The 17,917-nt window shown below is 42.4% G+C and overlaps 1 protein-coding gene across 1 annotated transcript; it reads right to left on the bottom strand.

The window, feature by feature from the left end:
- Window positions 1–5,151: 5,151 nt before the first annotated feature.
- LOC107042495 lies at window positions 5,152–7,824 on the bottom strand. Its single transcript, XM_015263556.1, has 4 exons — window positions 7,759–7,824; window positions 6,668–7,697; window positions 5,718–6,497; window positions 5,152–5,675 (listed from the first exon to the last, which is right to left on the bottom strand). Exons 1-4 carry the CDS (start codon window positions 7,822–7,824, stop codon window positions 5,152–5,154), a joined length of 2,400 nt encoding a protein of 799 aa, XP_015119042.1.
- Between the last annotated feature and the right edge of the window lie 10,093 nt (window positions 7,825–17,917).

The raw sequence follows: 17,917 nt of genomic DNA, 5'->3' as shown, positions 1-17,917 counted from the left end.
GGGGGGGTAAATTGAGAATTCAGTACAATCCTGCCTCCCTCTCCTGTAGACGACTTAGTTCATCGGTGAGTTTTTCAAGGATATTTCTAAAACTAAGGGAGCTGGCGAATTTCTACTGAAAAAGTGGTTGGAGGTAGGGAAGGGGGTTTGTGCATTGAGAATTCATAATTAATAATATTGAGAAAGCCCCCCCCCCTCCTCCTCGCTAATTTTTCAGTGAAAATTCACTACCTCCCTTCGTTTGGAAGATATCATTGGAAAACTTACCGACGCGCTAAGTCGACTACAGGAAAGGGGGACTGTACATCGAGGATGCAGTACCCCGCATATACGAACCCCCCTCCCATAAATAAAATCACCCATATAAACCTCTCCTTTTAATTAACTAAGCCCTCTCCCCCTTAAAAACTCCTTATATATGAAACCCCCTTCTTCACATCTGAAACTCCCGACATTTGGGCACCGCTTCCTATGGAGCATTTACGCCTTTAAATATCGCAGTCGTAATTTTTTAGTTCAATCAGAAAATTTTTCAAAATTAATAGAAATTAAGCATTGGTTTTAGAAAATATTTGTTCTTAAAAACAATCCCTGAATTGGTTAGTTTTTATGATCCCACTAAGAATAAAGCTTAAGAACAGGAGTTTCTAAATTCTATAAACTACACTGAGAAAAAAAAATTCTAAGAAATAGAAATTCTATGATTGATCCAAATCGTTCATCGATTGAATAGTCGCAAAAGAAAATGCTATTGTAAGACACAAATATCGATTTGAACTAAACCAAAATTGGATTGTATGAAATCGATTTTGTTATAGTATAAACGCTTCGGATTTGGCGCAAATAATTTTTTTTTCACAATTGCAATGGAAAAATAATCAGTTCAAATGATGAAGAATTGCGTTTGTCGTAAACAAGAAACTGCGCTTCGCGAAAGTCTCGCATCAATGAGTATCCAACAATATGTTCCTCATAGGCCAAATGAATATTTTATTGCATCTATGAATTCTGCTTTCAATCGAACAGATATTCTTTTGCGGGATATCGTGACGCTGATAAATTGGATAATTATATGCTTTATTCGAAGAAGATATCTGATAATACAGACATTGCTTTGTATGTACTGAAAAGTAGATAGCAACAAAAAAAAAGTTTAGACAACTGATCTCATTGTTTTTCAATCGAAAACATTAAAATTAAATCGATATTTGTTTCTTACAATAGCATTTTCTTTTGCGACTATTCAATCGATGAACGATTTCGATTAATCATAGAATTTCTATTTCTTAGAAATTTTTTTCTCAGTGTAGTTATTCATTATATAAATAATATTTTTTCTAATCAATCATTTCTATATATAAATTCAATTACTAACGGTGAGTAGTTGCCCGAAATGGCAATCAATATATTGATTGTGGCGTAATTGAATAGTGGAGGGGGGGGGGGTATCCTGAGTAGTACAATGCTGATCGAGTGGTAGTGACGAGAAAGCGCAACAAATATGTGGATTATGATGCTCGACTCAATGCAGTTGTTTCTGGTTGGAATGAAGATGGTAACATCATGGATTATTTGCGTGGAGTTGCCCACAATGTTAATTCTTGAATTGTTTTATGCGACAAGGCAGTTATTTTTTGGAAAACAGTGATTAATGAGAAGTGATAACCGACTTAGATACAGTTTGTTTTCATAGATAAGAATAATAATTGTGTGGTGTAATTTATTGAAAAATGTATTGTTTATATTTTGTTTTGTGATGAATAAGTTGATTCATTTAATTCAATGATTTCATGAAAGATGTTTGTTAATATCGTTCCGCATGTTTTTGATACTGTTCTTATACTAAGCCAAACATGTTGGTAATTGGTAATGTATTTAAAAATATTATGTTATAACTGTGATGAAATAGATTGTGATGAATTGTATCATAATATTATAAAAAGAAATGATGAATTGTGCCATAATAAGTAGTGGTGGAATCAGAATTTTCAGGTTTTGGAAACTAATTTCTAGATTTTAGAAACTCCTAAAAAACGCGTAAACAGATGCTGATGTATATAAGGTTCAAACTGGAGTCCTTTACGGTTAAATACTTAAAAGGGTCAAATTATGATAACTGTCAAATGAGAGAGATAATTAGAAGGATGACAAATTCTCAATTTCTAGAAATCATCTAAGAGATAAAGAATCATCATTTTTATATTGATAAACACAAATTCATTCACTTCCATTCTTGGGAACGCTGTGAACTCATTATGTATTGATTATTAATAAACAGGGTGTTTACCATGAGTTTCATAGTTAAAGAAAATTGGATAACCAAATAAGAATGTGATATATTCGGACGGAGGTCTGATGTATCGAATAAATTTTCGAATTATTCTCTCACGACTTACAGACTCCTTGCGTGAGGGAATAATTCCTTATGGATTCTTACCTTCGGCTAGACAATTCTCGCTGTATCGAAGCGTAGACTTTTCCAGTGCAGAAATCTTGTTAGGTAGTATTGAGTAATTTCAAATAAATTGAGGGTGATAATTTATTGTGACGCGTTCCTTTTTCATCGTATGTTTATGGACCCCACGAATAAAAATTCTAATTTGATTCCTTCATCGGATACAAAGTAATATTTCAAATTTGATTGGAATCTTCATTATACTTAAAGTCAAATTTCTAAAATTCACTCTTTTTAAATTTTACTGAATCAACGTACGGAACGGAATTCGATGCTGAACGAAAAAATATCGTTGTATTCAATTGATTAATTTGGAAAATTTATTACCGAATTATTAAACTGAAATTACGAGGGAAGTTGATGATTTTACAAATAAAATATAGCTCGGGACAAAGTTTAGCTCACCCCGTTTGTTGTAGAATTTTTTTAAACAATTGTTATTGACAGTAGATTTGCTCTGGGTAGATTACATTCGCCGACGATAGCCGATGATCTGTTATCTCCACACTGGTCAAGGGCGTACTCAAGATGAATCGAACGGATGTAGTATAATAGTCACAGCGAGAATAAAACTATCAGTTTGGCAGTGTCAATAGATCCGGTTAACCTTCAGTCAATTTCACTAATTCCGCAAATTGTTCACAAAATTATATTCCACACAGTATTGTCACTAAGATAAGTAATTAAACTTTCAGGTGTAAAGTTGGGCATTTCTGTTAGAGTAAATTTTGTTGATACAATTTTTCTTATTTATTTATACACTTCAAATGTGAGTCCAACTAGTGACACAAGGTGTATGATACACTCTATCTACGACTACGAAGGTGAGCGTAATTGTTGTATAAAAGGAATACATTTTTTTTTTCAACTGCGAAAATCCCGCGGTGGATACACCGCGCGATTAACCGATCGGTTAAGTCTGTTTGGAGGAAGCGAACTAGGCGTTGGGGTGTGAAACCGAAGTAACGCAGAAGTAGTAGATAATAATTATTCGACCTCAGTTCGAGGGTGCCTGACCCTCCTCCTGGTTTACCCGGTTGCGATGCGCTCTGGAGGAAGCTTAGATCAGCGTTCCTGAGTACACGTGCAAATCAGTGTGCGGTTTTAGAATAATGTTGAAGAGAAATGTGTTGAGCTCCGAGTTTTATCACGTCAAGGTTGTGTGAATCGACGGAAAGAGGGAGCACTGAATTTTATAAAATTCACGTACAAATTATATTTATAACAAATGCAAACTCATGCATATTAGAGTCGCCCACGAAATATATATTTCCCAATTTCACTGTTCTCCTGTCTCAAAACGATAGTTCATGATATGAAGAAGCGATGTAAATTTTTTCAAATTTTTAAAACGCTTCTAACAGGCCTCAACAGCATTTCAAAATTTAAGAAAATATTTGACCCACTGGCAGTTCATAGCTGCGTAGTTTGGCGAAAAGTCAAATGATTTTATGACGGTTTTCTCGGAGGTCACAAGTGTCGACCCAAGACCGTGTGCTAGGCTTAGGCCATAAATCATAGGTCTACCTTCGTCCGCCCTCCCAACCACGGGGAGTGAGGCATTTGAGAATCTTTCCATTTGCCCAAAGAAAATTTAAATGAATTTTAAAATTTTGTTTTCAAATCTAGGAATAATTTTGACAATTCAGACTGACAAATATGCATAAAAAAGGATAATTCATTAGCGAAGTCGTCAATCGGTTTAGTCAATTTTAGTCCAGCCCTAGTTTTTTGATAATATCTCAGAATCTACGCTAGATAGCAGAATTTTGATAAAAACCGTATTTGATGAGGAACTAGGGTAGGGTGGATTGGGAATTTTTGTGGAAGTAAAAGGGGTGAAAATAAAAAGTCACCGTTATAAAAACCACTATATTTCGTGGGATCGCACCACGTTGTTAAGATATGTACACTATATACACAGGCTTTAGAGTTTGTTGAGTTTCCCACAATATTAATCACTGAATTTAATTCACTGTTAATTGTCCTTTGTAATAGTCTTTCGTTGATTAACTGATAAAATACTGAATTGTAATTGAGTTGATGTACTGAACAGAAAATGTGAACGCGAAAATGCGTTGGCTCACTCTATCATTTCTGAATGCTAACTGAACTTGGCTTCTCTTCCGGGTGTCTCGTTGACCCGATGACTGTTGACCCGAAGTGTCACGAAGATTTTCGAAGGTGGCCGAATATGTGACCACTGATTTGCGGGATTTTTCTTTGCATTTCAAACACTCCGGGGGCATTCATCATTAGGGATGATGAATCTATTAGTCGTTGTGTTGATCGTCTTCATCATGGTAGCTTTCGTCAGCTGGGTTGATTTGCTGTTGATCATCTGCTGGAGGTTCTTCTGGTGCAGGTGCATCTGTTGGTAGCAGACAGAGCTTGGTGATTGGTCTGTCATACGTCGTATACGTGATCGTAATGCGTTGAATGTCTGGAGACCCATTTGGGTGTCATGGCACTTCGACCCTTGCTGTTCGGATTGTGGCGATCCTGGTGAGCCCATCGGCTCCTGGTTTGGTCGCGATGACTCTTCAGATTGGCCAATGTGATGGTGGATAATTTTCTTCCACCATTAGCACCATGTCACCGACCTTGATGTTCTCTTCTCGATGTTTCCACTTGTAGATGGCTTGATAGCGCTGAAGACACTCTCTGGACCACCTGGCCCGGAACTGTTGAACTTTCTAGGTTACCAGGTTCCATCTCTGTAGTTTGATGGGGTTCTCGTTGATGATGGATGGCTCTGGTATTAGTTGAAGAGGCTCGCCGATCAAAAAATGACCAGCGGTTAGCGCTTGTAGATCGTCTGGGTCGTCGGACATGAGGCATATTGGCCTCGAGTTCAGACAAGCCTCTATCTGAATTATCATACTGTTGAGTTCCTCGTACGTGAGTGTTGTTGATCCTAGAACTCTTTTCAGGTGATGCTTCGTTGATTTGACTGCTGCTTCCCATTTACCACCGAAATGGGGTACTCGTGGTGGTGAGAAGCTCCATTGAGTCCCATGTGTGGCAAGGGCTGCTTGAACTCGTTGATTTTCTTCTGATGGTTGACGATAAATCTTCTCTAGGATGTCAGCTGCTCCAAAGAAGGTGGTGGCATTGTCACTGTACATGACAGCTGGAATACCACGTCTCCCGGTGAATCTCTTATATGCTCCGGTGAATGTTGCTGTCGTCTGTCTGTTGCCTAACTCTAGGTGAACTGCTGAGGTGATGAATCATACAAACACTGCGATGTGTACTGAACCTGGTTGAGCGTTCGTTGGTCGCCATTTCAAGATATCAAATGGCCCTGCATAATCCACTGCTGTGTGGAGAAATGCTCTTGCTGGTGAGATTCTAGTTGCTGGAAGTTGACCCATCTGCTGTTGAGCTAATTTTCCTCTGTGTCTGGCGCAGACAGCACAGCGCAGAATGTAGGCTCTGACTGTACCTCTGCCACCGATTATCCAACACCATTGACGAGTGTGGGCCAAGGTGAATTGAATTCTTCCATGTAGTATTTTTCGGTAAGCTTCTTCAATCATTAGCGTTGTAAATCGAGACTTTCGAGGCAGGATTATCGGTGGATTCTCGTCAGGATTTAATTGGGAGTTCTTGAGGCGTCCCTCAAGTCCCATGATCCCTTGATGGTCTAGTACTGGTGTGAGATTTGCTAGTTGATGATTTCTCGGAAGTTGATGATTTCGGTGAAGTGCTCGCAGGTCTGCTGCAAAGTATTGATGCTGTGTCAACTTCGCCCAGAACAGCCTAGCGTCGTTGAGTTCTTCTGTTATCAGGACAGGTCCCGGGGACACTGGCTGCCTCCTGAATCGGTCAATTGCTCTGTTGATTGTTGATGTGACTGCCAGTAATTTCTCTAATTTGCTGTATCTGTTGAGGAGCTCACCGACTCGATTTACTTGAAGAGCAACTGGATGTGCTGGCGTTGGTTTCACTTCCTTTGCGACTTCTGGGTTGTCCAGTGCTGTTGCGTCGATTGATGATCGTGGCCAATCATCAGGATCCTGATTGATCCACTCAGGTCCTGACCACCACAGTGATCTGCTAGTTGATTTGGAGTTATGCCTCGTGAGTCACAATCTGCTGGATTTTCTTTCCCACTGACGTGTCTCCAGGTGGCAGTTGGGAAGGTTTCTTGGATTTTCACCACTTTGTTGTGAATAAAATTCTTCCACCTTGACGCGTGACTTCTACTCCAAGCCAGCGTCACTGATGAATCCGACCAGAGATAGGTTTCTACCTGGTCGAGTTGAAGCATCTGGAGAAGTGCTGCTGTTAGTTCTAGACGCGGGATGGTCATGGGTTTGATGGGTGCTACTTTTGTTCTTGCACCCACCAAGATTGTTGATGTTGGCTCGTTGATGTTCTCGGTACGAATGTACACTACTGCGCTCATGGCTGCTTCTGAGGTATCTGCGAACCCGTGAAGTTGGATGTTGGATGTCTCTGTTGATAATCGTAGCCATCGAGGTACAGATAGCTTATCTAGATCGTTGAGGTCCTTTCTGAATGTCGTCCATCGTTCTTTATAATTGTCTGGAAGTTGGTCATCCCAATTCACCTTGATTTTCCATAGCTCTTGAAGGAGGATTTTCTCCTGGACGACGACTGGAGCGATGAAACCCAGTGGATCAAATATCTGGGCTATCTCGGATGAGAGCACTCTCTTGGTGATCACTGCTGAGTTGAACTTCCTGGATTTGTACCTGAATGTGTCGCTAGCTTGATGCCAACACGATCCAAGTAGCTTCGTGATGGATTTCTCAAATTGAACCATCGCCTCCGTTGATAGTCCTAGTTCATGCAATATCTCTGGGCAGTTACTGCTCCACTTCTGGAGAGAGAAACCCCCTGCATGACACAAACCCTGTAGTTGAGTTGCTATTTCCTTGAAATCTTCTGCTGATTCTGCACCGCCGTAAATATCGTCTACGTAACGACCATTGGTGATTGTCTCTACTGCTGCTGGAAAGCGGTCCCCTTCATCTTCAGCCAATTGTTGAAGTACTCTGAGTGATAGCCATGGTGAACAATTGAGATCGTAGGTGACTGTGGTCAACTGGTAGATGATTTTTTGTTGATTTGCATCAACCCACAGTATTCTCTGTAGATCCCAATCATCCTCATGGACTCGTATCTGTCTGAACATTTTGATTATATCGCTGCCAAAAACGAGCCTGTACTTTCTCATCGTCGTTAGCACGTTCATGACTTTGTAGAAGCTCTAGAAGTTGTTAATTTTTAGATTCCCGTACAGCTGATAAGGAGACATTGGTTGAACAAACGTTGCATTGGATTGGTCCTGATAAAAGCCAACCGAATGCGGTTCGTTGGCCAACGACTTTACTCATTGTTGACCTGACAACTTCATCCTTGATAATCCGCCCATAGTTGTCAGCCCCTATGATAGCATCTATTGGTCCAGGATGAGGCTGAAGCTGCCGGGAGCAGTTCAGCGGGAGATGGGTATAGTTTGTGAGGCGGACTGTACGGCCCCCACCGTAGCCACTCGCTCAACGCTACATCGGTAGCCACGAGTTTAAACCTCCTCCCAGACAAATCAAATGATAAAAAACAATCGAACAATTTTTTTTAATTATTATTATTTCTTAATGTATGACGAGGGTGGGGATTGATTTCTCGAGGAGGAATTTCATGATATTTTTTTTATTCTTATAAGTTTTTACGCGGTCAATAGGGGTGCAATAAACGCAGACACCAATCGATGTCATTTTATTTTTAATGTGTCCCTAAGGGGTTAGGGGACTCTGTCCAACAAAAATTATCGCGGTGCACCTATTAGGGTATTTTTAATTAATTTTTTACGATTCATTTCTCTCAAGTTCCGGTGAACAAAATGGTGATGCACGGATACGCATGCACCAACCAACCCCATTCTATTTGGAATATGTAGCTAGGGAGTTGGGGGACCCTCCCCAACAAAAATTATTACGGTGCGCTAATTAGGGAATTTTTAATTAATTTTTAAAGATTCCTTTTGTGTAACTTCGGGTGAATGCGGTAGGGGTGCACGGACACGCATGCACCAACCGACTTCATTCTACTTGAAATATATTATTGAGGGGTTGGGGGACCCTCCCTAACAAAAATTGTGACGGTGCGCCAATTAGGGGATTTTTAATAAATTTTTCTAAATTCATTTTGTGTAACTTCCGGTGAATGCGGTGGGGGTGCACGGACACGCATGCATCAACCGACTCCATTCTACTTGAAATATGTACCTAGGGGGTTGGGGGACCCTCTCCAACAAAAATTGTGACGGTGCACTAATTAGGATATTTTTAATTAATTTTTTAAAATTCATTTCTCCCAACTTACGATGAACAAAATGGTGGTGCACGGACACGCATGCACTAACCAACTCCATTCTGCTTGGAATATATTACTGAGGGATTGGGAGACCCTCTCCAATAAAAATTGTGACGGTGCACTAATTAGGGGATTTTTAATTAATTTTTTAAAATTCATTTCTCCCAACTTACGATGACCAAAATGGTGGTGCACGGACACGCATGCACCAACTGACTCCATTCTGCTTGGAATATGTTACTGAGGGGTTGGGGGACCCTCTCTAATAAAAATTGTCACGGTGCGCCAATTAGGGGATTTTTAATCAATTTTTCAAAATTCATTTCTCCCAACTTCCGGTGAACAAAATGGTGGTGCAAGGACACGCATGCACCAACCAACTCCATTCTGCTTAAAATATATTACTGAGGAGTTGAGGGACCCTCTCCAATAAAAATTGTGGCGGTGCACTAATTAGGATATTTTTAATTAATTTTTTAAGATTCATTTCTCCCAACTTCCGGTGAACAAAATGGTGGTGCAAGGACACGCATGCACCAACCAACTCCATTCTGCTTAAAATATATTACTGAGGAGTTGAGGGACCCTCTCCAATAAAAATTGTGGCGGTGCACTAATTAGGATATTTTTAATTAATTTTTTAAGATTCATTTCTCCCAACTTCCGGTGAACAAAATGGTGGTGCACGGACACGCATGCACCAACCGACTCCATTCTACTTGGAATATATGCCTAGGCGGTTGGGGGACTCTCCCCAAAAACATTATCGCGGTGCACCAATTTGGGGATTTTTAATTAATTTTTCAAGATTCATTTTGAGTAACTTCCGGTGAATGCGGTGGGGGTGTACGGACCCGCATGCACCAACCGACTCCATTCTACTTGGAATATATGCCTAGGCGGTTGGGGGACTCTCCCCAAAAACATTATCGCGGTGCACCAATTTGGGGATTTTTAATTAATTTTTCAAGATACATTTTGAGTAACTTCCGGTGAATGCGGTGGGGATGCACGGACACGCATGCACCAACTGACTCCATTCCGCTTGGAATATATTACTGAAGGGTTGGGGGACCCTCTCCCACAAAAGTTGTGACGGTGCACTAATTAGGATATTNCCAACCGACTCCATTCCACTTGGAATATATTACTGAGGGGTTGAGGGACCCTCTCCAATAAAAATTGTGACGGTGCACTAATTAGGGTAATTTTAATAAATTTCGAAAGATTCATTTTATGTAACTTCCGGTGAATGCGGTGGGGGTGTACGGACCCGCATGCACCAACCGACTCCATTCTACTTGGAATATATGCCTAGGCGGTTGGGGGACTCTCCCCAAAAACATTATCGCGGTGCACCAATTTGGGGATTTTTAATTAATTTTTCAAGATTCATTTTGAGTAACTTCCGGTGAATGCGGTGAGGGTGCACGGACACGCATGCACCAACTGACTCCATTCTGCTTGGAATATATTACTGAGGGGTTGGGGGACCCTCTCCAACAAAAATTGTGACGGTGCACTAATTAGGGTATTTTTAATAAATTTTTGAAGATCCATTTTGTGTAACTTCCGGTGAATGCGGTGGGGGTGCACGGACATGCATGCACCAACCGACTCCATTCCATTTGGAATATGTGCCTAGGGGGTTGCGGGACTCTCCCCAACAAAAATTATAGCGGTGCACTAATTAGGGGATTTTTAATGAATCAAAAACCATTCGATTCTTTGACGTATTCCGCGTATTTTCCCGAAGTGTGTCTCCATAACTTCTCAATATTTTTTTTGCTATAGACTTGCAAAGTGTCTAAGAAAAAATAAAAAAAACCATTTGACCTTTTCGTTAAATTCGAAAAGTAAACTTATAAATTCATTAAAAATCGACTAATTAGTTCACCGTCACAATTTTTGGTAGAGAGGGTCCCCCAACTCCTCAGTAACATATTCCAAGCGGAATGGAGTCGGTTGGTGCATGCGTGTCCGTGCACCACTATTTTGTTCACCGGAAGTTGGGAGAAATGAATCTTAAAAAATTAATTAAAAATCCCCTAATTGGCGCACTGCGATAATTTTTTTTGGGGAGGGTCCCCCAATCCCTCAGTAATATATTCCAAGTAGAATGGAGTCGGTTGATGCATGCGTGTCCGTGCACCCTCACCGCATTCACCGGAAGTTACACAAAATGAATCTTTAGAAATTTATAAAAAATACCCTAATTAGTGCACCGTCACAATTTTTGTTGGATAGGGTTTCCCAACCCCTCAGTAACATATTCCAAGTAGAATGAAGTCGGTTGGTGCATGCGTGTCCGTGCACCGCCACCGCATTCACCGGAAGTTACATAAAATGAATCTTTCGAAATTTATTAAAATTACCCTAATTAGTGCACCGTCACAATTTTTATTGGAGAGGGTCCCTCAACCCCTCAGTAATATATTCCAAGTGGAATGGAGTCGGTTGGTGCATGCGTGTCCGTGCACCACCATTTTGTTCACCGGAAGTTGGGNATGCGCGTCCGTGCACCACCATTTTGTTCACCGGAAGTTGGGAGAAATGAATCTTAAAAAATTAATTAAAAATACCCCAATTAGTGCACCCTCACAATTTTGCTTGGATAGCGTCCCCCAACCCCTCAGTAATATATTCCAAGCGGAATGGAGTCGGTTGGTGCATGCGTGTCCGTGCACCACCATTTTGTTCACCGGAAGTTGGGAGAAATGAATCTTAAAAATTTCATTAAAAATCCCCTAATTGGCGCACCGCGATAATTTTTATTGTGGAGGGTCCCCCAACCCCCTAGGCACATATTCCAAGTGGAATGGAGTCGGTTGATGCATGCGTGTCCGTGCACCCCCACCGCATTCACCGGAAGTTACAGAAAATAAATCTTGAAAAATTTATTCAAAATCCCCTCATTGGCGTACCGTCACAATTTTTGTTGAAGAGGGTCCCCCAACGCCTCAGTAAAATATTCCAAGAGGAATGAAGTCGGTTGGTGCATGCGTGTCCGTGCATCCTCACCGCATTCACCGGAAGTTGGGAGAAATGAATCGTGAAAAATTAATTAAAAATACCCTAATAGGTGCACCGCGATAATTTTTGTTGGACAGGGTCTCCTAACCCCTTAGGGACACATTAAAAATAAAATGACATCGATTGGTGTATGCGTTTCTTGCACCCCTATTGACCGCGTAAAAACTTATAAAAATAAAAAAACTATCATGAAATTCCTCCTCGAAAAATTATTCCCCACCCTCGTCATACATTAAGAAATAATAATAATAAAAAAAATTGTTCGATTGTTTTTTATCATTTAATTTATCTGGGAGGAGGTTTAAACTCGTGGCTACCGATGTAGCGTTGAGCGAGCGGCTACGGTAGGGGCCGTACAGTCCACCTCACAAACTATACCCATCTCCCGCTGAACTGCTCCCGCCAGCTTCAGCCTCATGCGCCATGTCTGAGATACTGAGGATCGGCTAGTTGAAGATTTCTCAATGAGCCGATTTCTGCTGATGAACAAGAGAATGGTGGGCAGTATTGCTGTGAGTTTCTTTAGGATGTGGGCGTTGATTGGCACTAGCTGTTGCCCGTTGATTGGTTGAAGAATAACTGACATCATTCCTTTGGTTTGTCCTGAGCTCACTCCGCCAATCCCAACCAACTCCAATGTTGATGATCTTCATTGGAGATGCAGTTGCTGGACTGGTTTCTCGGAGATGAACGAAACTTCTGATCCTTGATCGATCAATGCTCTTGTCTTGATCGAAATTCCTTTAGGTGAATTTACTCTCATTTGTGCTGTTGCTAACAGCACTAATTGTTGATCTGCTTCTGATGACTGGTAGAGTTGATTGGCTGGCTCTGATGTCTCACTGACGCTCTGATTGTTGAGGTTCACTGATACCGTTGATGTACTGGATTTATCGCTTATCTGCTTATCTGTTTACTTGCTCGTTGATCCACCGTCAGCGATCTCTCGTTGCAACGTCTGGGTATCAGGGTGGTGCTGTAAATACTCTCTCCGTGGATGAGTATATGGTGATTTCCTTGACACTTCTGGCAGGTCTTCGTTGATGTACACCTTGCCTTCCTGTGTGGACCCAAGCAGTTGAAGCACAAGCCGTCCTTCCGCGTTTTTCACTTCACAAAAACCCAAATCCGGCTCGAAGGTCCACTTGTTTGATGAGGAACTAGGGTAGGGTGGATTGGGAATTTTTTTGGAAGCAAAAGGGGTGAAAATAAAAAGTCACCGTTATAAAAACCACTGTATTTCGTGGGATCGAACCACGTTTAATTGTTAAGATATATACACTATATACACAGGCTTTAGAGTTTGTTGAGTTTCCCACAATATTAATCACTGACTTTAATTCACTGTTGATTGTCCTTTCTAATAGTCTTTCGTTGATTAACTGATAAAATACTGAATTGTAATTGAATTGATGTACTGAATAGAAAATGTGAACGCGCAAACGCCTTGGCTCACTCTATCATTTCTGAATGCTAACTGAACTTGGCTTTTCTTCCGGGTGTCTCGTTGATCCGATGACCGTTGACCCGAAGTGTCACGAATATTTTTGAAGGTGGTCGAATACAAGACCACTGATTTGCGGGATTTTTCTTTGCGTTTCAAACAAACCGTTTTTGTAGAGCAAAACGAGATCTATAGAAAAGGTTTCTATGAAAATTTCACCATCTTCAATAGATTTCAAGATATTCTCCAAAAATTCATCTAGGAGCCAATTCGACTTAAACCGATTGACTACTTCACTATTGAATTGCAACATATGAATCCAAATAAACGAATAATTCACTTCGCACACACTTTATTCTTAGAATGAATTCTATTGTGAATTTTTCTTAGAATTCACAATTCATGGCTTGGGGTTCAGTCATTTACGTGCATTGGAAATTGACAAGTAATATTGAATAAGGTTCAGTGCAAGACGAATGACTAATCTCAAACAATTTATGAGGAGCAAAGCCAAGGGCCGTCATCTGTTTGAACGGGAAGGGGGCTATGTAGGTATTTCAGTGTTTCTTAATATTCCATATCCTCTGTCAATTCCCTTGTCCTCACTAAAGTTCAGTTGAGCAAAAACTTCTGAACATGAAGCATTGCAACAAGCTTCTTTCGTCTTTATATCACCGAGAGAGCACGTATACGAAAATGCCGGAGACACGAAAAGATACGGAAATTCCTTTAATTGGTAAAATGACATCGGAAATTGTTGGCAATCAATTGCCTTCAAACAAACAAGTATTGGAGTGTTATTTTCATCATGCTCGACGTTATAGACCGAAACTCACAGCCCGTGAAGCTGCAACGCCAGTTGCGCGAAAGGTGACAGTGTTTTGGGAATACGCAGGGATTCCGATAATTAAAGAATACCACGCGATTGCTAAACTCGAGAAATTAGTAAACGAGTATCAAAAGATTCTCAAATATCCTCCTGAGAAGAAGAATTCCGAAACATATCAAACGAGAGAGGCAATCTTTAGATGCACGTTGGAAGACTTGTTTGATATTGCTCACCAAACACAAGTGGGTGCTATGAAAAATGAGGCAGTGATCACCCTTTTGAACCTTCATCGACAAACAGGATGAAAAGGTCTGCTGGATATGATCGATACGGGAGTCGGTAGCATCCGTGATGAAATGGAAGAACAGAAAGAAGACAAAACGACCGAATCATCAAAACCAGGTAATAATAATAATAATAATAATAATAATAGTAATAATAATAATTCACTGGGGAGCAACACAATCCTAATAGTAATTATTATTATTATTATTATTATCATTATTACTGGGGAAGTTTCGTCTCCAGCCATAACAGCTGGCTGTGGAGAATGAGGCTCTGACAGCGGGGCTCTCACCGGACATCAATTTGCTCGACCTGAACTGGGCTGTGTATGATGCAGCTCTCCGTCTGAAGCCTCGAACCCCTAGAGTGGGGTCATTTGAGGGGAAAATGAGGAGACGCATCGCACAGATCCAAGGTAAGATCGAAGAGGCAAGGAAGCAAGCGTCANCTCTCACCGGACATCAATTTGCTCGACCTGAACTGGGCTGTGTATGATGCAGCTCTCCGTCTGAAGCCTCGAACCCCTAGAGTGGGGTCATTTGAGGGGAAAATGAGGAGACGCATCGCACAGATCCAAGGTAAGATCGAAGAGGCAAGGAAGCAAGCGTCACGCATTCAGTGTGTGATGGACTTTGTCAACAGTGGTAGGGCTTTCACGGCCCGCATTCGCAGAATATCTGCGAATTTGCGATACCACCATCACACACTGAATAAACAAGTCCTCCTCATGATTGAGGAGAGATTTATTGAGAAGGTGCGCGTTCTGAGGACTACGAAGCGGTCTCTAGAGAAACGGTTGCGACGGGTGGTCGACAATTCTGTCTTCCACTCCGACCCCAATCGCTGGTTCGATGCACCCGCACCTGCACCGCATAAGATGCCTTCAGTCGAGCGGGTTGAAGAGTTCTGAGGGGGTCTCTACGGTCAGGCCCCCAATCTCATGGTGGAGACTCCAGCCCTCAGCGAGTTTTGCACGTTTTATCGTGTACATCGTCGGCAGTTCGCGGAATTCTCGCGAATCACTCAGGAAGAGGTTCGATCTACTTTTACGAGGTATGAAGAACCATGCCGCTCCGGGTCCTGATGGCATTAACGCCTTTTGGTGGAAGAGGTTTACCTCTGTTCATGACCATCTGGCCCGGATATTCACGGCATTTCTCGATGGTAGTGAGCTTATTTTTGAGTGGTTGGTAGAGGGGAGGACTGTGTTGCTCCCCAAGAAGGGGGACTTGTCCAATCCGGTGAACTATCGGCCGATCACGTGTTTGAATACACTTTAAAAGCTCTTCACCGGTATCCTGAATGAGCGTATCCTCCATGATATACAACCAGTGTGGCAGCAGATACATGAACAGCGAGGAGTGAAGCGGGGACTGTCAGCTTGCAAGGAGGGTCTGCTTGTCGACCGCTGCGTATTGCGCGATTCGAGGCAGTACCATCGCAATTTGTCAGTTGCCTGGGTCGACTATCGCAAGGCATTCGATAGCACGAGTCATGAACTTATTTTCCTACTATTGGATTGCCTTGCGGTAGAGGACCACATAGTGAGGTGTATCAAAGATCTTGCACCACTTTGGAGAACGCGCTTCACCATAACATCCGGTGAGGGTAAGCTGACTTTGAGGTTGGTGCAGTATAGGAGAGGAGTCTTTCAGCGTGATAGGTTTTTAAGGCACCTCACTATATTAGTTTCTACCGCAAGACACTCCAACAGCAGAACGATAAGCTGATGGGTCGTGCTATCAAATGCCTTACGATAGTCAACCCAGGCCACTGACAGGTTTCGATGATACTGCATCGAATCGCGCAATACACAGCGATCGACGAGTAAACTCTCCTTGCAACCTGACAGCGACCGCTTTGTCCCGCGCTGTTCGTAGATCTGGTGCCACACTGGCCGTATATCATACAAGATACGCTCATTCAAAACCCCCGTGAAGAGCTTGTATAGCGTATTCAAGCACGTTATTGGCCGATAACTTGCCGGGTTGGACAAGTCTCCCTTCTTTGGAAGCAGCACAGTTCTCCCCTCCACCAACCACTCGGGAATCGAGGCACTATGATCGATATACGACGTAAATATCCGGGCCAGATGGCTATGAACAGAGGTAAACCTCTTCCACCAAAAAGCATTGGTACCATCTGGACCCGGCGCGGCATGGTTTTTCATACCCCGTAGCACAACTTGAATCTCCTCACAATCTCCTCCACAGAACGCGCAAAACTCCTTAGGGCTCCTAAGGGCTGGAGTTTCCATCATGAGATGAGGAACTTGACCATACAGTCCCCTCAGAATTCCTCAACCTGCTCGACCGAAGGCATTTTGTCGGGCGCAGGCGCTAGTGGATCAAACCAACGGTTTGGGTCGCAGTGGAAGACGGAATTGTCCACCACTCGCCGCAACCACTTCTCTAGGGACCGCTTTGTAGCCCCTAGAACTCGCACTCTCTCGACAAATCTCTCCTTGATAACAAGGAGGACTGCCTTATTCAGTATTTGATGATGATAACGCAAGTTTGCAGATATTTTGCGAATGCGGGACGTGAAATCTCGACCAATCACAAGGAAATCAATCACACATTGAATTTGCGACGCCTGCTTCCAAGCCTCCTCGATTTTCCCCTGGAGCTGCGCAATTCGCCTTCTCATCTTCAGCTCAAACTCCCCCCTCGCAGGGGCTCGCGGCTTTAGACGGAGCGCCGCATTATATACAGCCCAGTTCACGTCGACCAAGTCAACGTCCGGGGGGAGCACTGCAGCCAATGCCTCATTCTCCAACGCCAGATGTCCAGGCCGAATACAGAACTCGAAGTTCGCTCCGGCACCTCATCACCATGCTGAGTCGGCTGCTCCGGCTGAGGATGGTCGCCTTTGACAGAAATCCGAGAGAAACGACCATCAGACAGCCGCTGCGAAACAACGAGCAAATCACATCCCTGCCGACGCAAGCGACTGGTCTGATCCCGAAGATGTTGCGTGGTACAATGCGAATACTCGGGGTGCACCGCACACCACAAGTCCCGCATCCTTGCCATGTATCCTCGTTGCGCCGGCTGACCATCTACCCAAAGTAGTAAGAGGGCATTATTGGCGAATTTCCCACGCTCCCTCCCCCCTTTTTCCGGGAAGTGCACGTGCACGTTCCCCCCTCCCCCCTCGGCGGCATGCCTTTGAAGAGGTCGTCGGCGCGCTGGGGGGGCCCCCTGGGGTGCAGGGCCTCAAAGTTGGGGTCCGAGGGTCACAGGAAGTGGGTGGTGGGTGGAAAATGGCCGCCAGATAGAAAATGAGTGGCGGGTGGAAAGTGGGTGGTGATAATAAGAAATGACTACATGACGCTCAATTTATAGGATTACATAAATTATTTATTCAGAAATTATTCTTATTGTCTAGGATACATAATTTTCTTAATTGTAAAGGATCATGATGATGAGGATGATGATGATGATGATGATGATGATGCTTATTATTATTATTATTATTATTATTATTATTATTATTATTATTATTATTATTATTATTATTA

This window comes from Diachasma alloeum, unplaced genomic scaffold (genome assembly GCF_001412515.2).
Source record: "Diachasma alloeum isolate Michigan unplaced genomic scaffold, Dall2.0 Dall_scaffold_00481, whole genome shotgun sequence".
NCBI lineage: Eukaryota > Metazoa > Arthropoda > Insecta > Hymenoptera > Braconidae > Diachasma > Diachasma alloeum.
Note: the sequence above shows the minus strand (reverse complement) of the source record. Positions and strands in the feature narration are given on the sequence as shown.

Coding starts and splice junctions, on each gene's coding strand:
- LOC107042495 (XM_015263556.1), bottom strand. CDS start 7,824: ATGAGTAAAGTCGTTGGCCAACGAACCGCATTCGGTTGGCTTTTATCA. Junction 6,498..6,667: donor ATCAGTGACGCTGGCTTGGA/GTAGAAGTCACG, acceptor TGTGGTGGTCAG/GACCTGAGTGGATCAATCAG. Junction 5,676..5,717: donor ACCAACGAACGCTCAACCAG/GTTCAGTACACA, acceptor TCATCACCTCAG/CAGTTCACCTAGAGTTAGGC.